At 52.5% G+C, this 23,683-nt stretch overlaps 1 protein-coding gene across 1 annotated transcript; it reads right to left on the bottom strand.

Annotated features, from left to right (window-relative positions):
- Positions 1 to 5,851: 5,851 nt before the first annotated feature.
- On the bottom strand, positions 5,852 to 11,438 carry CRYAA (crystallin alpha A). The gene is made up of 4 exons (XM_043474513.1): positions 11,187 to 11,438; positions 8,685 to 8,887; positions 7,421 to 7,543; positions 5,852 to 6,561 (listed from the first exon to the last, which is right to left on the bottom strand). Exons 2-4 carry the CDS (start codon positions 8,871 to 8,873, stop codon positions 6,352 to 6,354), a joined length of 522 nt encoding a protein of 173 aa, XP_043330448.1. The 5' UTR covers positions 8,874 to 8,887; positions 11,187 to 11,438; the 3' UTR covers positions 5,852 to 6,351.
- Between the last annotated feature and the right edge of the window lie 12,245 nt (positions 11,439 to 23,683).

The following is a 23,683-nucleotide window of genomic DNA, read 5'->3' as shown; positions in this document are numbered from 1 at the left end:
GCTCCCCGTGCCCCAGGTCGCCTACCGCCGGCTGTACATTTCTAGGCCTCAGTTTCCTCTTCTTTAAAATGGGCTGGTGTCTGTCCTGCTGACCTCAGAGGCTTCCTTCCAGGGCCAAGAGGAGAGTGCCAACAAGCGAGGGAGTGGGTGTGACTCAGGCGGTCAGTCCTGGCCTGGGTGGAACAGGGGCCCCCAAAGAGCTGCCTCAGTTCTAAACCCAGGATCCTGCAAATGCAACCTTATTTGGAAAAACGGTCTTTTCAGATGGAGTGAAGGTAATTCTGGAATGCGCTGGTTGCCTACTGGTCAGGATCCCAGACTTTCACTGCCATGACCCAGGTTCAATCTGGATTACCCGGGTGGATATCAAATCCAGTGACCAGTGTCATTAAAAGAAGAGCAGAGACACAGCAGGAAGGGGGCCCCATGACTGTGGAGGAGGCAGAGAAAGGGTGAGGGGAGCAGGGGGACATGGCCATGAGCCAGGGAGGCCCCATGACCCTGGAGGAGGCAGAGCTGGGGGCAGGGAGCAGATGTGGCCTCTGCCAGGGGGGCTGGCAGCACCAGGAGCCGGAAGAGCAGGAAGGAACCCCCTCAAGCCTCCTCAGGACCGATGACCTGACCACTCTGGCAGCCAAACACATGTCCATTGCTTGAAGCAGTCTGGTTCATGGTTAGTTGCTTCAGCAGCCCTGGAGACCTGGACAGCTGAGCAGGACATGAGCTGTCCTTCCCAGGAAACAAGCTCTCCAACAGCCAAGGGAACCAGCGGTAAAGACAGTCAGGATGTGGCTTGGGAGGAGATGGCTGGGACTCAACCCCTCGGAGCCCACATGTCCTCAGACCCCTGGTTTAGCTCGGTTTTTCACAGGAGACAAGCAGAAGCAGCTGCAACAGCCCCTGGTGAGTCCCCACAGGGAGCCGGGGGTGAGCTCTCAGCATAGACCAGCACGGGAGAACCCCACATCGCTATTACCAGCCGGCAGGAGGAAACTGATTTCCAGCGCCTCCAGGAACTGCCCCTTTCACCCTCATCCCAGCGCCCCTGGGCCAGCACAGGGCCTCCAAGTTCCTGCAGACAGAGCGTGGGTGTCTCATCTCCTACTCAGCCCCCAGGTCTGAAGGGTCTCCTTTGCTCGAGCCCAGAGCGCCACCCCCTCCATACGCAGCAATCTGCAAACCCATCCCCCAGCCTTACCTGCAGCAAGTCTCTGAAGACGCCTTTGAAAGCCACAATTTTGAGCCAGATCTTTTTTGTATTGATTTCTGGCTCTTGGTTGGGGGAGGGGGGAAGGCTGTGCAGAAAAGCTGGGCTCTGGGGACCGGACAGTCCCAGGGAAGACGGAGCCACCCTGCTCCTCACACTCCATCCCCGTGACCTTGGGGTGCCCTTAAGCACACTGCCCCACCCTCTCTCGCTAGTCTCTAGCAGCAGCGGGTCAGCAGGTGCTTCCAGCAACACAAAGAACACTGGGCCTCCCTAGAAGTGATGTGACGGATCTGCTGACCGACACACACACAGGAGGTTTCCCCTCGAGGTGGAGAAGCTGGCAGGAAACATCTTTGTGTGACTATGCCTTCAAGTTCAAGTACAAATCAGACACAGAGGGAAGTCAATGAGAAGCAGAAAATAGAGCCCAGAGCAGGTGTGTGTGTGTGTGTTCTCTGTGTGCATGGATGTGCAGGTGTGCACACATGTGCATTTGTTGCTCCGTGTGTTGTATGGTGTGCACACATGTGCTTGCGTGCCTGTGTGTGTCTGCACGTGTATGGGACTTGCTGTGTGTGTGTGTGCACGTGCGTGTCTTCTACTCGGCTCTGTTTTTCTGACAGCAGCCTGCACACATAGGCATGGGGCTGCCCGCCTCCCCCACCCCTGCAAATTCAACCCTTGGCCTGGGATCTTGGAGGAAACCCCACATCAGAGCACCTTGCCCAGTGACCACAGCAGCCAGGGAGTTGGCCCTGACATGGGCCAAGTGGGGGCTGCAGCCTGCATCCAGGCCACTGCTCAGCTGGCTGCGACCTGAGTCGGAATCCCCTTCCAGGACCCCTACTCCCCTCCCTGTTGCAGCAGGTGCCTGCCCGTGGGGACGCAGGTCCAAGCATCGACCCTCGGATCCCAGGTCCCATGGCAGCTTTTCCACTTTCAAATGCCGCTCTGACACATGTGCATAAGCCTCTGGGTCTCAGCCCGCTCCCCAGCAGCCACCCGCAGCATCTGGCTGGCAGGCCCTCTGAGCCCATGACCCGGACACTTGTGCCAGGCTCTGGGGCTGCCCGCGGAGTCCGCGTGCCCTCCTGGGACATGGGAGGACAGACACTGCTCTGCGAGTCTCCCCAGCAGCGGCTGTGGGGGCGGGGAGACAGGTGGCTGGGGCGGGCTGACATACCTCGTCATTCTGTGTGGGAGGAGATCCCGCCAGGGCTGCGGGAACCCCCAGCGCGGTGCTGGTCTGCCAAGGCAGTGATTTCCACTTTTTCAAATGATTTTGCAAAAAAAATAATAATAAGGCAAAAACTGCTTATTACAGAGAAATACCCCTGGGTCCCTGTGGGGCTTTCTGTGTCTGTTCTGGAGTCCTCTGCTGGACCCTGGCTCCCTGAGTCAGGATGGGGGCCTCTCAGAGCTCTCTACACAGCCAGCCCTGCCCACACAAGCGAGGGCCTCTGCGGATGTGTGTTGCGGCTGCTTCCCGAGGTCTGGACCCATGAAGGTGACCTTTGTGACAAGCTCCGTGCCTCCTTCCGGCGTGTCTCAGCAGCCAAGGCAAAGCCTCTGCTGCCATCTGGTGGTAAAACTTGGAGTGGCAGGTGTCATCTGGGAACTAGACATCCCAGGAGCATCTTGTCCACCACCCTGGTAAACTGGTGATACTCAGAGGGCTTGATAAACCTGTCTGTGGTCACACAATGAGTTGCCTGCAGAACAACCAGGCTGGCTTCCTCAGAGCCGCTGACTTACAGGTTAGGGGCGATGCTGTATGATAATACCCATCAAGTAGGGGTTCAGAGTCCTGCCTTTGAGGTCAAGCAGATGGGGTGGGTCCTGACAAGGCCCTCACCAATGGGGAATGTCAGGCAAGTGACTCAGCGTCCAAGCCTGGGTTTCCCCATAACAGTGGAGCCCATTACAGGTGGCTGGGCTACCTGGGGGCTGCCAGCTGCCAGTGCGGTTGGCACGGTGTCTGGCACACAGTAGGTGCTCAATCAGTGCTCTTGCTGCCACTCCTGCTAATGACAGTGATGATGTTATGACAATAGTGATGATCTCGCCACTCAGGATGAAAATGAGACCCCACTCAGGAACAGGATTGTTCTTGCTCCAGAACCTCGTAACCACATTCAAGCTGGTGTTTGCCGGGTTGAGATGCTGCCCCCCTCCCCACAGAGATGTAGAATGAGGCCTGAAGGAGGAGGCAGATCCTCATGGGACTGCCTTCCCCCACACTCACCCTGCCCAGGGACATGGTCACTTTCCTAAAGCATCCCCAGATTCACCTGGTCGTCAGTACCACTGGAGTCATCAGGCACACAGACTCCCGACTCCAGCCCCACAGTCTCGTTTGCTGGGTCTGGGGTGGGGCCTGGGCCTCTGGTGGGTCCCACAGGCCGGCAGTTTTGGGGGATGCTGACCAATTCCACCTTCTGGTCGATTCTGGTCCGGTGGTTCTGGTCGTGGGGACAGCCACGTGTCCTAGAGAGTAGAGGGCCAGGTTTGGTGGCCCAGGACTGCCGGGGAGTCCCCCCTCCCCAGGAGAGAGGTGTCCCCCAGGAGAGATGTGACCAGAGGTTCCCCAGGGCAGGTGGGGGCCTGGCACCCACACAGGTGATGCGCGCCAGGCCTGCATCAGGTAGACGGACATGAGCCTGAAGAGGGGAGCAGACAAATATCACAGACACAGAGGCCTAAGCATCAGAAGTTCATTTTCTCACAGTCCTGGAGGCTGGAAACCTGAGCTCAAGGCTGTGTCCTCTAGGGCCTCCCTCCTGGGCACATAGCCAGCCAGCCAGCCGGCTCCTCCCTGTGTTCCCAAGTGGTTGTCCTTCTGCATGTATGTCTGTGTTCAAACCTCCTCTTCTTATAAGGACACCAGTCCTGCAGGGCTAGGAGTCATTTTAACTTCATCACCCTTTCAAAGACCCTCGTCTCCAAAATGGGCTTCCCAGGTGGCACTAGTGGTAAAGAATCCGCCTGCCAATGCAAGAGACATAAGAGATCCAGGTTCAATCCCTGGGTTGGGAAGATCCCCTGGAGGAGGAAATGGCAACCCACTCCAGTATTCTTGCCTGGAGAATCCCCATGGAGAGGACCCTGGCAGGCTATAGTCCATAGGGCGGCAAAGAGTCGGACACGACTGAGCAGCTGAATGACAAGGATGTCTCCGGAATAATCACCTTCTGAGATGCTGGCATGAGGACTTCAGGATGGAGACTGGGGGCTCACAGCTCAGCCCGTGACCAGGCTGGGAAGGAAACACAGTGAACAGAAGAGCAGCGGCCTTCAGTAACAATTCCATCCTGGCTGCAGCCAGACCCACAGACCCAGGCCCCCCAGACCCAAGCAGTGAGAGGAGAGTGTGCACAAAGGGAGGCGCCTTCTGGGGGGACCCGAGAGGAGCAGGCCACTTCAGAGACTCTGATTTTCCTAAATACCCGCCACTTCCAAAGAGACCCTCCCCAGACCCCAAGTGCGGTGGCCATTTATGCCAGTTACACAAGGTGCCCCCTTCTCCACGGATGTGGGTGAAATGGCAGGATGGTGGCAGGGGGCTTCCTATTGGAAGGAACAGGGCAGGTAGGGGTGGGAAGGAGTCTAGAGAAACTCCCACAGAGGGAGGACCCTTCTGTAGACGGGGGCCAGACCTAGAGAAACCCCAGGCTACAAGGACGTGTGTGTGTGTGTGTGTGTGTGTGTGTGTGTGTTCCACTGCTTTCCACTAAAAACCCCCGTAACAGCAGCTGTTTCCCTGTGTTGAGCTGGGGTCACTTCTGGAAGTTCTCCCACGTGTCCTCTCCTCTTGGTGTCATTTCTCCAGGAGGAAGAATATGGACACTGCCCCAAGGACCAGCCCACTGACCCCATCAGGCTGCTCAGGGCCCCCAGCCTCCACTCCCCAGGACAGGGTTGCCTCCAACCCGGGCATCTGCCTGCTTTCTGCTCCCAGAAGCCACGTCTAGCCCCACCGCCCTCTCCATGGTCACCATGCTGCCGGCAGGACCCCTGGCTGAGCCCCCTGCGAGCTCCCCAGTGGAGGCCGCTGGCCTCCTAGTCTCCTCCTGTCTCAGGGGAGTCTGGGCAGACAGGGAGAAAGCCACCCCTCTGGGTGAGGGACATTCAGCCCTGGTCACCAGAAGCCCCCCGAGGGCCCCATGACTGCTCCAAGAAGGGAGTGGCAGAGTGAAGGGGCACCTCCCACACAGACGCCCAGGGCGTGGTGCCTAGGCGAGCAGACACTTCTGACAGCCTGCCCTCCTCCCTTAGGGAGCAAAACCCCAAGGGAGCCTGGGCGGGATGATGAGGCCCCACGTGGCAAACCAGTTTGCACGCAGGTTAGAGAGGGGACCTCAGCTGCTCTCCCTCCCACGTCCCCCTCCCCACCTCCTTCCAACCTTGGGAGGAGACCCCGCCTTTCTGCACAGCTGAGGTCGAGGGGGGCACTGGTCTGGGAGCCGGGGATGTGACCTGGTCACTCAGAGGTGGCTGGGTTGAACAGGGACAGGTAGACCCTGCCTCCCCTCTCCCGTCACCTCCCAACCCAACAACAAGTCCCCCTCGCCTTCTCCATTGCCCCCCAACACCCCCGCCCCCCAGCCCCAGACAGATCACACAGCCACCACACCGCAAGTTGCTTGTGTCACCTGCTCTTTATTGACTGCCACGGGCTGCCTTCTCAGGGGTGACCAGATGCCCCGAGAGCGGCGCTACAGAGAGGAGGGTTGAGGGAAGGGGGTTTGAGAGGCCAGGCGCAGGGGAGCCCCCACCAGACGGACCTCACGAGAGTGCCTGCCACCAAGGGCCAGGACCACCGGCTGGGCCTGGAGACCAGAGGCCACCCAGAGATGGCTCAGAGACGGGTGCTCTCTGACCTCCGGGGCAGAAGCTGTGATGGCGGTCACTTCCACCAAGGAGCTGATGTTGGGATCCGGGTCACTCTGAGGTCTCTGCACCACAGGCTGGGGCCCTGGGTCCTCCTGGCTACTCTCTCAAACCCTCAAGCCCTCGGAGAAGAGGAAAAGGAACTGGAAAGGGGGGAAAGCAGAGGGAGATGGATGCCCCCACTTTCTAGGGTTCCCCAGATGGATGGGTGTGGGAGCCGCAGCAGGTGGCAGCCGAGGCCGAGGCCGAGCTTAGGACGAGGGCGCAGAGCTGGGCTTCTCCTCCCGGGACACGGGGATGGCCCGCTCGCTGTGGCCGGCGTCCACGCCAGATGGGACCTTGGGGCCAGAGAAGGTCAGCATGCCGTCCGCGGACAGGGAGCAGGAGAGTGCAGACTGGTCCACGTTGGAAGGCAGGCGGTAGCGGCGGTGGAACTCGCGGGAGATGTAGCCATGGTCATCCTGGGGACGGGGAGGGTGCGGTCAGAGGCGCTGCAGCTGCCGGCAGCCCCCAGCCCCCGTGGAGGAGGCCCAGGCCGCACAAGGTCAAACCCACGATGCTCCTCCAGGCAGTGGGCGGCAGGTGCTGGGCCGTGTCCAGGGCCCTGGACCTCCCTGCCTCCCTGCATGAGATCTGGGCCCACCCAGGGCCCTTTGCTCTTCTCGCTAATTTCATTCCAACATCTCACGAATGGTCCTGCCCTGGCCCCGCCCTCAAGTCCAGCTTCCCCTTCACCTGTGGCCCCAAGACCATTTGGGCTCAGGTGCCTGCCGTCCACCTAACCAGAAAGCCACACCTGGACATTCCCATCTCCTGAGGCCCTGGCCTGACTCCCCCCACCTCCAGGTGGAAAGACTCGGAGCACCGGGGGAGTGTCCGGGCTTTTCTCTGGGGCCCCAGGAGGGGAGGACTGCAGATGGATGGGGTCTGTCCCCCAAGTCCAGCTCCCCCACCACTGGAGAAGCCCTGGTCTCCGACCTGTCCTGGCTGGCTGGGGTCCTCGCTGAGTCAGGCTGTACCCCTGCCCCTGAGATGATGGGCAGCAGGGCTCCAACGGGAGTTATTGGCTGCACTTTCCCCCTGAGTGAGACAGGTGTGAAAGCCTGCCTGGCTAGGAGCTCGCCCCTCAGTGCAGCGTCTCCCAGGGTCTTTCATAACCCTACCCCGTCACCCAGGGGTTTGTACAGAGCCAGGGACACCAAGCAGTGCCCCAGTGGGGACTGGCCACACTGCCCCGGCCTGCGGAGGTCCCCGGGGTTGGCCAGGGTCTGGAGCGTGGTCCTGCCTCTCGGCCGAGGCTGCAGCCAGCCCCCGGCTCACCTGCCGCTCATTGTGCTTGCCATGGATCTCCACGAAGTCCTCCTGCACCTTCACCGTCAGGTCCTCGGGAGAGAAGTGCTTCACGTCCAGGAAGATGACAAACTTGTCCCGGTCGGATCGGACCTGAAACCAAGCACCCGTGTGGGTCCCGCAGAGCTGCGGCTCAGGGACAGGGACTGGCTGGAGCAGCCGGAGCTGGGTGGCCGGGGTTCGGTCCCGAGTTATTGGAACAGAAAGTACCATCAGGGCTCTGATCGCTCCCTCCGAATGCCCAGAGACAGGGGCACCCGGGACTCAGGAGCGGGTGGACACTCAGCCGACAACCAGAACCTCAGAGGTCTGCTGTCCGCCTGACTGGTGAGGGGTTGAGTAGCCTGTTATAGATTGGTGGGTTAAGGTTGTAGGGTTGGTTATGTCTTAGTGCTGGCTTTTTGGCTGGTTATGGGTTGGTTAACTATCCAGTTATGGTTGTGGACTGGTTATGGTTTGTTCAGAGGGCCGATGAGATCAAATACTTGGGCCCTGCCCGCCTCTCCATCAACAGCCTGGGGCCCTGTCTCTGCACATGGACAGATGTTCCCAGTGGTCTGCACAGACCACCCAGCTCCTCACACACTCCCCCTTCACTCCTCGGAGTGGTCAGCCTTGCACCAGCTCTGGGCAGGTCTCTGTGTTTTAGGCAGTGGTGAGACCCAGCACCCCCAGAGAGCTGGACCCTGCAGAGGGAAAGCCTGTGGGCCTCCTTGCTGCCCTCGGGGGCCTGGCCTTGGGTAGCTGGGCAAACTCTGCAGCTCTGGCCACAGACGGCTTCAGACGGGAGGCCTCCGACCCGACCTCGGGCAGCACAGCCCACGTCAGGTATCCGGCTGGAGGGCACGCACAGCCTCGGAGCATGAAGCTCGGCCTTCCAGCGCCCATGCCCCAGTGGCGCTGTTCTCGGGGACCCCGGATGGCAGTGGGGACCTCACCCACCACATACAGCTCATGAGTTGAGGGCAGGACGTATAAACAATGGGTGGGCTCCTCTTCCCACCACCCCAGAGGCATGGAGGCTCTGCTGAGGGGATGGCCTGCCCAGCCTCTGAGTCCAGGGGGGACGAGATCGGGCAGGAAGGGACAGTGGCCCCGCGGCCCTTACCACCCGCTTCACGAGACACGATGGGAGCACTTGGAGCAAGGGTGCCCCCGCTGGCCCTCAGAAGCCCCTCTCTCCTATCCGGCCCGCCCCACGGCCGCAGCAGGAAGCAGCTGCCCGCAGTCTCACCTCAGAGATGCCGGAGTCCAGCACGGTGCGGAAGAGGGACTGGCGGTAATAGGGGCTGATGGTGGAGGACAGGAAGGGCAGCAGGTCGTACTCGAAGAGGCCCTCGCCGAAGAACTGGTCGAACAGCCGGCTGGGGTAGAAGGGGCCCAGGGCGCGTTTGAACCAGGGGTGCTGAATGGCGATATCCATGGCGGGCAGCGGCTCTGCGGGCAGCCGGGGCGAGGAGATGGTCAGAGCAGGGCCTGTGGGCAGCACACTGAGGAACTGGGATGCGGGCCCTGCCTATATACGCCGGGGCAGAATGGAGGCATTAGAGGGATTTGTCTGGAAAGCGCGAGCTCAGGAGGCAGGCCGCCCAGTCAGCAGAATCGTGGGCCGGCCAGGCTGAGCGCCCACCTCGCCCAGCCCTGGCTGCAGCGCCGACCAGCGGGAGCTCCCTACGCCAGGAGGACGGGGCCCCCAGGCAGCTTCTCTGTGGCGGCTCTGCGTCCCCCACGCTCTCCCTGGTATACAGGGGAGACTCTCATCTCCCTTCCCCAGGGGAGGGTCCGTGTGCCAGGGACAGCGCCCCTCTCTGCACACATGGTCCCCTGTGATCCCACGGCTGCCCCCCGAGTGAGAGCTTGTACCCCTGCTTCACAAGCAAACAGGCGCCCAAGTGGTCCCCCAGCCCCACAGCTACCAGGTTTGGCTGCATTTCCTTAAGACAGAATTACCTCCCTTGTATCTTGGTGATTACAAAAATGATACATACTTGTAAAAACCTTGGGAAAGACAAAAAGTGCAGCTCAGAAGCTACAAAGAGCCTGTGACTCCAGCACCAGGGAGGCCCATCATGGCGTCTGTGTGCATCCAGGAGGGGAGGTAGGTTTGCTTTGACAAAGGAAAACCGCACGTGCAGGAGTCTCCTCTGGACCCCGTCCCTGCAAACCTCAAGGCCTGGGAACAGACAGAGCCAGGCTCCTTCAAGCAGGTGCCCTGCCCTGTGCCAGGTATGTGACTGGTCTGCCCGTCCAACTACGGCCCAGAAGGCGTTTCAGGGAGACCCACCACAGTCAGGACACCCCCGGCTTTAAGGCTTTCATACTTCTCAGTAGCTTGGCCTCTGGGAGCCTTACACTAATGCACCATCCCCCTCCCCACTCACAGCATAATAGAGAGCCATTCCCACGCCCTACCCCAGCAAGACACTTATTCACCCGGCACATCTCCGGGTCCTCCTGCAGTTTCTCGTGTACTTAATCATTCAGTCACGTCCAACTCTGTTGTGACCCTTTGGATTGCAGCCTGCCAGGCTCCTCTGTCCGTGGGATTCTCCGGGCAAGAATACTGGAGTGGGTTGCCATTTCCTCCTCAAAGGGATCTTCCCAACTCAGGGATCAAACCCTCATCTCCCATGTCTCCTGCATCGCAGGCAGATTCTTCACCCGCTGAGCCATCAGGGAAGCCTGCAACTTCTTACAAAGGCCTTATTGCAGAGCCCTTGGGTACCATTCAAGGCCAAGATGACAGCGCCCTATCAGTTTCCAGCAGCTTCGATAACTACTAAAAAGGATCATTCCACAACAAAGGCCTTTTTGGACAGTTGGAGTATGGTGACCTTGAAAAGACCACCAACTTGTGGTTGAAAACAACATAAATGTATCACCTTGTGGGTTGGAGATCAGAAATCCACCTGCATCTCACTGGGCTCAGATCCAAGAGCCAGCAGGGCTGGCCCCTCCTGGGGATCACCCCCTCTCTTACAGTCTGCTCTTTAAGGAACCTTATTTCCCTGCTTGCCACATAAGGTGACACAGTCTTGGGTTCTGGAATCCCCCCACTGCAGCGAGGGTTGGGGAGAGCTGTGACCCTCCCTTGGGGCATCCATTGAAGGGACCCTCAGCTCAGGAAAGTCCTGCCAATCACACCCAACACAAGCTCACGTCACTCAGAGACAACACCTAGTTCATGTCAACTTACATCTCAGGCCTTTACAACTTCCTCTCCGGTTTGCCGACCTCACCTATTGGCCAAAACTGTGGGTCACACGTGCCACAGCAAGTGGCCCAGCCTGGTTCTGCAGAGCGGACCCGGGGATAGATGGAGGATGGCGGATGAAGGCAATGGGCACCAATGTTTCCAGCTCGCCTGTGCGGCTTCTCCTGCTCACACTTGGCCTCTCACACACAGCCCTCCCACCCTGGATTCTGAGAAAACAAGACCCTTTTTATCCAGGTCTGGGTTCCTCCTTGAATTCACAGCTGTGTGCTAAGGGGTGTGCTGTGTGTGTGCAGAGATTTCTTAAAAACAAGAACAAACCACCTAAAATCTGTTCTAATTATGCAGGTGCAATATACACCTCTTCTTCTGTTAGTCTACCTAATAATCTAGTTGGTTCTTGGGACTTCCCTGGTAGTCCTGTGTTTAGGACTTCATCTTCCAATGCAGGGGGTGCAGGTTTCATCCCTAGTCAGGGAACTAAAGCGGCTTCCCAGGGGGTACTAGAGGTAAAGAACCCACCTGCCAATGTCACATGAGACGCGTGTTCGATTGCTGGGTCGAGACGATCCCCTGAAGGAGGGCATGGCAATCCTCTCCAGTATTCTTGCCTGCAGAATCCTATGGCCAGAGAAGCCTGGGAGGCTACAGTTCATGGGATCACAGAGTTGGACACGACTGAAGTAACCCTTAGCACACATGTAAGAAGCTAAGATCCCACATACCTCGGAAGCTAAGATCCTGCCTACCTCGGAGCCAAAAACCAAAACCTAAAACAGAAACAACATTGTAACAAATTCAGTAAAGACTTTAAAAATGGTCAGAGTCAAAAAAAAAAAAATCTTAAAAAAGAAAATGTAGTTGGTCTATTTATTGGAAGTAGGAACATCCTATAAAGTTGCTGTGGAAGACGAATTAGCAGCTAGTGAGTCGTGGCCCCAAGGGAAGCACAGGGTCAGAGTTCTGCCAGCCTCTGGCCACAACAGTTTCATCAGCCAATCAATACTTGAGCTTGTTTGGTGTGTGTTTCTAAGTAAAGACAGCTGATTTCATGCGTGTTGTTGATTTACTAACCCTGAGCTCCCGCCTGCATCCCCATAACTCACTCCTGTAACAAAGCTCCTCTGTGACACCCTACTTTCTCCGGAGGTCACAGCCCAGCCTCCTGAATCTGGGACCCGAGACAGCATTCCCACTGTGCTTGGGCCATGAGAAAAGCAAAATCACCGGGAAAAAGCACAAAGATGTAAAAAACCTGGCACTCAACTGGCCTGGAAAAGAGGCTGGTTTGCAGCACGAGCTGAAACAAGCAGGCGGAGTTGCCCTGTCGCCCTCGGCTGGGGACGTGCATGTCCGGCCACTCAGATTCTCCATGTCGTCTGCGCTGCTCAGTGAGTGGCTGTGAAAAGAGCCGTGAGAATTGATTCGGGGTCAAAAATAAATGTCAGAGAGTAGATGATATGGACTGACTTGCATCTCCCCAAATTCCTGTGTTGAGGTCCCAACCCCCAGCACTTAGAACGTGAACTTGTTTGCAGACAGGTCTTTTAAATAGGTGATCAAGCTAAGATAAATCAGCCTGTGAGGATGCGTCCTGGCCTGATACGCTGGTGTCCTCACGAAAAGAGGGACAAGGACACAGACACACACCGGGGAGGACCTCATCCCCTAGGCTGGTGTCCTTACAAGGGGAAGACACCAAACACGTGTGGTCCCCAAACACGAGAAATACCCTGTGAAGACACAGCGGGAGATAGCCTCTCCACGCCAGAGGGGGAGGCCTCAGGGGGTCCAGCCATGCTGCACCTAGCTGTGGCTCCAGCATTCACACTGAGGAATCATTCCTGCCGTGTAACCACCCATGTGTGGTTCGGCGCTGTGGCAGCCTGAGCACCTAATGCAAAAGACTGGTCCTCAAACATGGAATCCACAAATACACAGAGGGCCTGCTTGTGTGTAAGCTTCACATCTGAAGAGTTCTTTCTTCTTAGCCATCTCTAAACATTTGCTGGGGCTTCCCAGGTGGCGCTAATGGTAAAGAACCCATATGCCAATGCAATAGACCTAAGAGATGCAGGTTAGATCCCTGGGTCGGGAAGATCCCCTGCAGGAGGGCATGGCAACCCACTCCAGTATTCTTGCCCGGAGAATCCCATGGACAGAGGAGCCTGATGGGGCTGCAGTCCATGGAGTCACAAAGACTCAGACACGACTGATCGACTGAGCGTGCAAACATTTGGAAATGGTGATCACCCAGAGGACCCTCAGTGACATGGCTAGCCCAAAGCTGGCAGATTCCACTCCATGTTTCTGTTCTGCAGCCCGTTTCCAAGGTCAGGAACCAATAAGGCTCCCAGGGCAGTTCTCACCTCTGGCCTCTGTGATGTGACTTATTTCTGTGCTTAAACATGGGATTTTTAGAATGCAGTGACAGCCCATGTAAAGCCGCAGCACCAGTTATCCTCGTTCTGTGGTTCTGTGTGACTTCTCACCACTTTTGTTGTTGTTTAGTCACTAAGTTGTGTCCAACTCTTTTGCAACCCCTATGGACTGTAGCCTGCCAGGCTCCTCTGTCCATAGATTTCCCAGGCAAGAATACTGGAGTGGGTTGCCATTTCTGTCTCCAGGGGATCTTCCAGACCCAGGGATCAAACCTGTGTCTCCTGCTTGGCAGGCGGGCTCTTTACCAGTGAGCCACCAGGGAACGTTTTGGCACTTTTACTGCATGTTTAAAAAGCTGTGAAATGAAGCACAGACTGTTATATGTGATGCTGCAGTGCAAACAGTTTTGGACACTGATTTAAGATGGAAATATATTCTATTTTATGGTTAATTGTTTGTTTTAAAAAACAAATCAGGAAACTCATGTTTATCCATGATTATTCTCCGATTACACTGGAAATAACTGTGCTCTGTGGACAAGGAAGGGTTCCAAAGTGACTGGCTCCCGGGGTTAAATGCACCGGCACGCCACTGGCCTGGGCTCCTCCGAGCACCCCACTGGCAACCCAGGGGCCTTCTGCAGCTTGACTAGGGTGGCATGGGCCCCGCAGCTTTCCAGAGACGACCCGAAGTCCACCCTACATGTGTCCCCTCAGGAATTCTCAGAAAGGCCTTGAGTGGAGCCCTTTGGCCGGGACTCCGGCCCCGCCTCTGGGAGTTCCAAGCTGTAACCCGCCTGGTCACCAGCAGCCTTGGGAACCCCAGGAGGAGACGATGCTCTAAGCGTCCACACCAGGATGTTGCAAGCGTGAGGTGCCACCCTCCACGTGCCACCCAGAGACAGGACCCCTGGTAAACCCACCCAGGGCAATGGCTCCTGCCTCTCAGCCCTTAGTGGTCAGGCTTGAGCTCTGAGGACCACACAGCCTCATGGACGACCCTGGCGGACGCAGCCCCCAACACTGTCCTTTTATTACTCCCAGGAACAAAAGCAGATCATTGACAGGAGGGGTTTTTCCAAGAAGGTCTGTGTGAACTAAGTTTTTAGAAGAGGACCAATGAGCCCTGTGATGTTCTTTCTATTTTAAACGGCATTTTTATTATAAAAGTGGTCCATCGCCCTTGTTCAGAATTTGGACAAATCCAGTAATCTAAAAGTGGGGGGAAAACCCGTCATCCTACCGAACCCTGAGTGTTTAGTCTTGGCTGCCTCAGAGGAAGGGTGAGACTTCCCCCTTCTGTTCATTGGGCTGTTATCAGGGTCCTGGGCACCGACCACAAAGCGGTGCCCAAGAGAAGTGGAGCCACAACACCCCAGCAATGTGCTCCTGAGACCCGTGGGGCCTCCAGGGTGAGGACGCACAGCTAGGAGGTGTCCTGGGGGCCCAGCCACCTTGTTCTCTGTCACACAGACACCCCCGCAGGCCTGTGCGGAGACCCCTGCCCTCGAGCCGAGCGCTAAGCCAGGCCATCCCGGCCAGGACCCTGAGTGCAAATTCCTAGTGACCAGACAGCTGTATTCCCATATCCCTGGCCCTCTGGCCTATCCCCAGACCCCAGCAGAGGTCTTCCCACCCAGCCCAGCCATGGAGGCTACAAGGCCAGAGTTGACCCCAAGGCCACCCCCAGTACCGATAAGGGAGCAGATGCCATGCACAGACGTGCCCGTCTGCCTCCTGGGCCTGGGTTGGCCCTGGAGCCCCCACCTGGAAAAGAAGGACCAGGCTCATGGAGGGCCGGGGTGGGGGCAGGCAGGAAGCCGAGGTCCTCAGGCTCCCCAGTGTATGCCTCTGTGTGTGTCTACTGAGGGGGTGCAAGTGTGTGCCTGTGTGTGTATGTGTGTCTCTGTGTGTGTGTCTGTATGGGGGGGTGCTTGTATGGTGTGTCTGTTTTCTATGTGTGTGTGTGCATGTATGTCTGTGTGTGTGTCTATATGGGGGGATGCACATGTAGGGTATGTGTGTCTCTGTGTCCATGCAAGTGCTTGTACGTATGTCTTTTTGTATATGTGTTCGTGTGCACCTCTGTGTGTATATATGTGTGTCTCTGTGTATGTGTGCTTGTGTGTGTCTGTACAAGGGGGTGCCCATGTGGGGGGGGGGTGTGTAGTGTGTGTGTTTGGGGGAGCATGAGTCACAGTCCCCAAGATCATCTCTCTAACATCTGAATAAATTGGGACCCGTCAGGAGTTTGGGGTCCGACCCTGGCAAAGCCCTGCGTCGGCAGGAAGTGGGGCCTTGAGGGTGATCCCGGCATTGTTTCTGCAGCGCTTAAGCTGCTCTCAGCAGTTTTGCATCCCGCTGCCCCAGCTGAATGTCAGCCCTTCCCACACAAAGGCTGGTATTTGCTTTATCCACAGCATTCCTGGACGTCAGCAGTCTGCAGGCGTGTTCGCAAATCCCCGGGCACCCTGATTTTCCACTCCAGGGCCCAGCGGGGCTCACCCACAGATGTGCCCCGTGCAGGCCATCAGGTGGTGCTGGGGGTCAGTGGGCTGAACCCTCACTCACCCTGACTCTCCGTGAGGCCGACGGGCTGCAAAGGCAGCCCCCTGCCCACCCCTGCAGCCCAGGGAGGGAGGGCAAGTCTGACCACCCTGCACCAGCGCCTTTGCAGGTCATGCTTGACCCTGGCAGGACATACACTTTTGCCCACAACACTTCGCATTTTCAATTTTTGTCATGAGAGTAAAGTGCTATCTCATTTAGTTTATTTTTTGTTACAAATGTTTTCATACATCTAAAATGTAGAAAAAAATGGTACAATGACCCCAGGTACTTATCAACCACATTCAGCAATGATGGTGAGTCTGGTCCCACTTGCTTCATCTTCTTTTTTCTTTCCTGAAATATTTTCAAGCAAAGCCCAGACTGCCTGTCATTCCGCCCTTATATGGGTCACTCCTTCTCTTTTTTCCTCTATATTCCAATAAATGGAATGTAGTGGCTTTACAGTGTTATGTTAGCTTCTTCTGTACAGCAAAGTGAATCAGCTGTATGTGTACATATATCCCCCTCTTCCTAGAATTTCCTTCCTCTTTAGGTCACCACAGAACAGAGTAGAATTCCTTGTGTTACACAGCAGGATCTCATTAGTTACATATGTTATACATAGAGTGTATATACATCAATCCCAATCCCCCATTTCATCCCGCGCTTCACTTTCCCTCTTGGTATCTATATGTCTGTTTTCTATATCTGTGTCTCTATTTCTGTTTTGCAAACAAGTTCATCTATACTATTTTTCTAGATTCCACACTTAAGGGTTCAGTTCAGTTCAGTCCCTCTGTCATGTCTGACTCTTTGCAACCCCATGGACTGCAGCACGCCAGGCTTCCCTGTCCATCACCAACTCCCAGAGCTTGTTCAAACTCATATCCATCGAGTCAGTGATGCCATCCAAATATCTCATCCTCTGTCGTCCCCTTCTCCTCCTGCCTTCAATCTTTCCCAGCATCAGGGTTTTCTCCAATGAGTCAGTTCTTCCCATCTGGTGACCAAAGTATTGGAGTTTCAGCTTCAGTATCAGTCCTTCCAAACAATATTCAGGACTGATTTCCTTTAGGATGGACTGGTTTTATCTCCTTGCAGTCCAAGGGACTCACAAGAGTCTTCTCCAACACCACAGTTCAAAACCAGAAATCCTTCAGCGCTCAGTTTTCTTTATGGTCCAACTCTCACATCTATACACAGCTACTGGAAAAACCATAGTTTTGACTAGACGGACCTTTGTCGGGAAAGTAATGTCTTTTTAATATGCTGTCTAGATTGGTCATAGCTTTTCTTCCAAGGAGCAAGCATCTTTAAATTTCATGGCTGCAATCACTATCTGCAGTGATTTTGGAGCCCAAGAAAACAAAGTCTCTCACTGTTTCCACTGTTTCCCCATCTATTTGCCCAGAAATAATGGGACCGCATGCCATGATCTTAGTTTTTGAATTTTGAGTTTTAATCTAACTTTTTCTCTCTCCTCTTTCACTTTCATCAAGAAGCTCTTTAGTTCCTCTTGGCTTTCAGCCATAAGGGTGGTGTCATCTACATATCTGAGGTTACTGATATTTCTCCTGTCAACCTTGATTTCAGCTTGTGCATCATCCAGTCTGGCATCTTGCATGATGTACTCTGCATAGAAATTAAATAAACAGGTTGACAATATACAGCCCTTACATACTCCTTTCCCAATTTGGAACCAGTCCGTTGTTCTATGTCCAGTACTAACTGTTGTTTGGAGAGGGGAATGGCAAACCACTTCAGTATTCTTGCCTTGAGAGCCCCATGAACAGTATGAAAAGACAAAAAGATATGACATTGAAAGATGAACTCCCCAGGTCAGTAAGTGCCTGATTTGCTACTGGAGAAGTGTGGAGAAATAACTTCAGAAAGAATGAAGAGGTGGAGACAAAGCAAAAACAACACACCGTTGTGGATATGACTGGTGATAGAAGTAAAGTCCAATGCTGTAAATAACAATATTGCGTAGGAACCTGGAATGTTAGGTCCACGAATCATGGCAAATCAGAAGTGGTCAAACAGGAGATGGCAAGAGTGAGCATCGACATTTTAGGAATCACTAAACTAAAATGGACCGGAATGGGCAAATTTAATTCAGATGACCATTATATCTACTACTGTGGGCAAGAATTCCGTAGAAGAAATGGAGTAGCCCTTATAGTCAACAAAAGAGTCTGAAATTCAGTACTTGGGTGCAATCTCAAAAGCGACAGAATGATCTCTGTTCATTTCCAAGGCAAACCTTTCAGTAATCCAAGTTTATGCCCCGACCAGTAATGTCAAAGAAGCTGAAGCTGAAAGGCTCTATGAGGACCTTTTAGAACTAACACCAAAATAATATGTCCTTTTCATCACAGGGGACTGGAATGCAAAAGTAGGAAGTCAAGAAACACCTGGAGTAACAGGCAAATTTGGTCTTGGTAGACAAAATGAAGCAGGGCAAAGATTAAGAGTTTTGTCAAGAGAACACACCGGTTCTTCCAAACACCTGCTTCCAACAACACAAGAGATGACTCTACACATGGACATCACTAGATGGTCAATACCAAAATCAGAGTGATTAAATTCTTTGCAGCCAAAAATGGAGAAGCTCTATAGAGTCAGCAAAAACAAGACTGGGTGCTGACTGTGGCTCAGATCATGAACTCCTTATTGCCAAATTCAGACTTAAATTGGAGAAAGTAGGGAAAACCACAAGACCATTCAGGTATGACTTAAATCAAATCCCTTACAATTCTACAGTGGAAATGAGAAATAGATTTAAGGGAGCAGATCTGATAGAGTACCTAAAAAACTATGGACAGAGGTTCATAACATTGTACAGGAGGTGGTGATCAAAACCATCCCCAAGAAGAAGAAATGCAAAAAGGCAAAATGGTTGTCTGAGGAGGCCTTACAAATAGGTGAGAAAAGAAGAGAAGTGAAAGGCAAAGGAGAAAAGGAAAGATATACCCATCTGAGTGCAGAGTTCCAAAGAATAGCAAGGAGAGATGAGAAAGCCTTCCTCAGTGATAAATGCAAAGAAATAGAGGAAAATAATAGAATGGATAAGACTAGAGATCTCTTCAAGAAAATCAGACATTCCAAGGGAATATTTCATGCAAAGATGGTCTCAATAAAAGAACAGAAATGGTGTGGACCTAACAGAAGCAGAAGATATTAAGAAGAGGTGGCAAGAATACACAGAAGAAATATACAAAAAAGATCTCATGACCCAGATAACCATGATGGTGTGACCACTCACCTAGAGCCAAACAACCTGGAGTCTGAAGTCAAGTTGGCCTTAGGAAGCATTACTACAAACAAAGCTAGTGGAGGTGATGGAATTCCAGTTGAACTATTTCAAATCCTAAAAGATGATGAAAGTGCTGCACTCAGGATGCCAGCAAATTTGGAGAACTCAGCAGTGGCCACAGGATTGGAAAAGGTCAGTTTTCATTCCAATCTCAAAGAAAGGCAATGCCAAAGAATGTTCAAAGTACCGCACAATTGCACTCATCTCACATGCTAGCAAAGTAGTGCTCAAAATTCTCCAAGCTAGGCTTCAACAGGATGTGAACCTAGAACTTCCCAATGTTCAAGCTGGATTTGGAAAAGGCAGAGGAACCAGAGATCAAACTGCCAGCATCCACTGGATCATCGAAAAAGCAAGAGAGTTCCAGAAAAACATTTATTTCTGATTTATTGACTATACCAAAGCCTTTGACTGTGTGGATCACAACAAACTGTGGAAAATTCTTCAAGAGATGGGAATACCAGACCACATTACCTGCCTCCTGAGAAATCTGTGTGCAGGTCAAGCAGCAACAGTTAGAACTGGACATGGAACAACAGACTGGTTCCAAATTGGGTAAGAAATACATCAAGGCTGTATATTGTCACCCTGCTTATTTAATTTCTATGCATAATACATCATGTGAAATGTCAGACTGGATGAAGCACAAGCTGGTATCAAGATTGCCAGAAGAAAAATCAACCTCAGATATGTAGATGATACACCCTAGTGGCAGAAACTGAAGAGGAACTAAAGAGCCTCTTCATGAAAGTGAAAGAGGAAAGTGAAAAAACTGGCTCAAAACTTGACATTCGGAAAACTAAGGTCATAGCATCCAGTCCCATCACTTCATGGCAAATAGATGGGGAAACAGTGGAAACAGTGAGAGACTTTATTTTCTTGGGCTCCAAAATCACTGCAGATGGTGATTGCAGCCATGAAATTAAAAAATGCTTGCTCCTTGGAAGAAAAGCTATGACCAGCCTAGATAGCATATTAAAAAGCAAAGACATCACTTTGCCCCCAAAGGTCTATCTAGTCAAAACTATGGTTTTTCCAGTAGTCATGTATGAATGTGAGAGTTGGACCATAAAGAAAGCTAAGAACTGAAGAATTGATGCTTTTGAACTGTGGTCCTGGAGAAGACTCTTGAGAATCCCTTGAACTGCAAGGAGATCAAACCAGTCCATTGCAAAGGAAATCAGTCCTGAGTATTGTTTGGAAGGACTGATGCTGAAGCTGAAGCTCCAATACTTTGGTCACCAGATGGGAAGAACTGACTCATTGGAAAAGACCCTGATGCTAGGGAAGATTGAAGGCAGCATGAAAATGGGAAGACAGAGAATGAGCTGGTTGGATGGCATCCCCGACTCGATGGACATGAGTTTGAGCAAGCTCCGGGAGTTGGTGAAGAACAGGGAAGCCTGGGGTGCTGCAGTCCATGAGGTTGCAAAATGTCAAACAGGACTGAGTGGCTGACCTGCTTGAGTGAATGACCACCTGCTCAGCTGCAGGAGCAGAGAACTGGGCGGAGCCTTCTCTCTGCCTAAACGTGGGAGAAGAGCGCCCCCTCGTGTGCATCGCCTCAGCCAGCTGGGAGTTTCCACTCCTTTCCCGTCAAGAACCTGAAATTTACAACGTCTGTTCCTGACTGCTGTCTGGTAGATACACCCACAACCACTGACATACAACACACTACTACATATGAAATAGATGACAAATGAGGACCCACTGCATAACACAGCAAACTCTACTCAATACTCCATAAAGACCTAAATGGGAAAAGAATCTAAAAAAGAGTGAATCTGTGTATATGCATATGTATAGCTGATTCACTTTGTTGTACACCTGAAACTAACACAACGCTATGAATCAGCTAGACTCCAATAAAAATGTTTTAAATAAAATAAAAATAATTTCCAGAAATTAGAAATAAGTAAATACACCCACAACCTTCACACCATCACTCAAGATTTGACACATCGGAAACCAGCTTACAACAGCTGCCAGATGGAAAGAGCTCAAAGTTTACAGAACCACAGACCTCCTGTCTGATGCAGCCGTTTCACCTGCAGGAAGGCACCCTACAACGTGTGTTTAATGGTTTCACAGGCGTGGAGTAGCCTGGGCCCGGGGTTACTTGGTCCGGCTGTGTTCGTGACAACAGCAGTGGACACTAGATAAAGGCACCCCAGAGAAGGGTAGGTGCACTGAGTTCCATTGCCTAGGACATTCTGAAACCACCTTCAAAATGAAGAAGTATGCACAGCCACACCCCCAGCAGCTCATGCACATAGTGAAAAGGTGGAAGCAACCTGAGTGTCCATAGCGGATGACAGATAAACAAAATGCAATCCATCCACACGGTGGAAGGTTTCTCTGTCTCAAAAAGGAAGGACAGATACATGTATAATATGTATGGCTGAATCCCTTCACGCTCCTCACCTGAAACTATCACAACACTGTTAATCAGCTATACTCTGATATAAAATAAAAGGTTTAAAAATTAATAAGTAAATATGCTACCAGGGGAAAAATTAAGCATGTGTGGCATATAACAAAAGGAAAGACAGTCCGACATCTGCTACAGTGTGGATGAATCTTGAGGACATGATGCTCTGTGACGCAAGCCTGACATGAATGGACAAATACTGTATGATCCACTTATATGAGGTCCCTGGAGGAGTCAGATTTATAGAGACAGAAAGGGGCTGAGCGAGCGGAATGGCCATGAATGTTTAATAGGGACAGAGTTTTCCTTGGGGATGATGGAAAATTCTGGAGATGGATGGTTTTACAGCAGTGTGAATGAGCTGAATACTGTAACGAAGCAGGATACTGTGGGGCCTTCCTGGGACAAACAGCCTACCCCATCTCTACCGTCCTCCTTGTCTGCAGAAAAGCATTAGCTTCCTAGGCTTTCCCCGAGTTCTAAAGAGTAAATTTAGTCAGAGGAGTGAGAATAGGCAGAAAGAAAGGAAAATAGTTAAGCAAGACAAAATAATAATAGTTTGGCCATTAAGCAAAGTCAAGGAAACTTTAGTTCCTCTCAAGGGCTATAGATAATATTCTGAGCCATGTCCTTTGAGCTGCTTTGCCGATGCTGAAACCCTCACCAGGAGGAAGTTAACTCTGTGCTGCCCACAAGCAAGTGGACCCCAGACCAGTTAGAACTAGAAGGTTGTTGACTCCTGATTACCTCACCACCAGCCAATCAGAGGAGTGGCCATGAGCTGATCACACACCGCACAACCCTTCTCACTCATCCTGTCTTTAAAAACTTTTTCCTGAAATCCTTTAGGAGTTCAGGGGTTTTGAGCATGAGCTGCCTGGACTCCTTGCTCGGCATCTGCAATAAGCGCTGCATTTTCCTCCGCTGAAACTCAGTTGATGTCAGTAGATTGGCTTTACTGCTTGTAGGAGAGTAGACCCAAGTTTGGTAACAGTCCTCTGAACTGTGCACTTAGAGATAGTTAAGATGGTAAATTTTGTGTAATGTATGTGTGTTAGTTGCTCAGCCCTGTCTGACTCTGTGAGACCATGGACTGTAACCCACCATGCTCCTTCATCCATGGGATTTCCCAGACGAGAATACTGCAGTGGGTTGCCATTACCTTCTCCAGGCAAAGATGAAGCTATAAATGACATTATAAATGTCAGCTATAAATGACATGATATAGCTATAAATGACATTATTTCATTCTTTTTATAGCTGAATAATATTCCATTGTATATATGTACCACATTTTCTTTATCCGTGCATCTGCTGATGGACATTTAGATTGTCTCCATGTCTTGGCTGGCAGGTGATATTTTCTGTTCACAGCAGGCAATGTTTTTGTGCCCATCACCTTTGTCTATTGTAGAATAACACTGCCATGAGCATTTGGGTACAAGTTTGTGTGAGACTGGATGCCGTGAGCATTTGGGTACAAGTTTGTGTGAGACTGAATGTTGTTCTAAAATCGGATGGTGTCGGGTGTTCTCTGGTGGACTAGTGGTTAGGATTCAGTGTTTTCACTGCTGTGGCCCACGTTCGATCCCTCGTCAGGAACTAAGATTCCCACAAGCTACACCTTATGGCCAAAATACCTTAAAATCTTAACAAAATAAATAAATAAGTGGATGTCATAGGAGAGCTTGAATGACACACTCCACCTTTGAGACTTTTAAAACATGAATCAGATCTCAACTCTGTCCTCCTTCAAATTTCCCAATGGCATCTAGCAGTGTCACAGTGACATCTACGTGACCTGGCAGGAGCAATTTCCAAACTCGGTCAGGCTCGCCTCCGCTCCCTGCCCCACTCCCGGGGCACTGGCCCCCCTCCTGTGCCCTCCTCTCACCAAGTTCACTCTCCACTCCCCTCCATTCCCAATTCTCCACACCAATCAGGTCTCAGATCCAGCATCAGGACTTCAGTGGCCACCTTCATCCCATGCCCACCCTTCCAGTCACTCATTCCTTCTTAACTCCCTTCACAGCTCTTAGCAGGATCTGAAATTAGCTCATGCATTTTCTTGTTTTCTCTCTTCCCCTTAATGAGGGTTTGCTGACATTTTAAAAAAAAAAGCAAGAGTTCCCAAATGGAGCCATTTGCACACACACACACACACACACACACACACACACACAAACCAAGACTTAATTTCAGTGCCAACCACTCACAGGAATGTGACCTTTAAACTGATAATCTGAAATTTCCGGATCAGCAAGAGTTAGGCAGGCTGAATGGTACTGACCCTGCCAGTCCCTCCCCCAAGAAGGTGAGGGGCCTGAGAAAACCCTTTTTC

This window comes from Cervus canadensis, chromosome 7, assembly GCF_019320065.1.
Source record: "Cervus canadensis isolate Bull #8, Minnesota chromosome 7, ASM1932006v1, whole genome shotgun sequence".
NCBI classification, from domain to species: Eukaryota; Metazoa; Chordata; class Mammalia; order Artiodactyla; family Cervidae; genus Cervus; species Cervus canadensis.
This window is presented reverse-complemented; position numbering and strand designations above follow the sequence as displayed.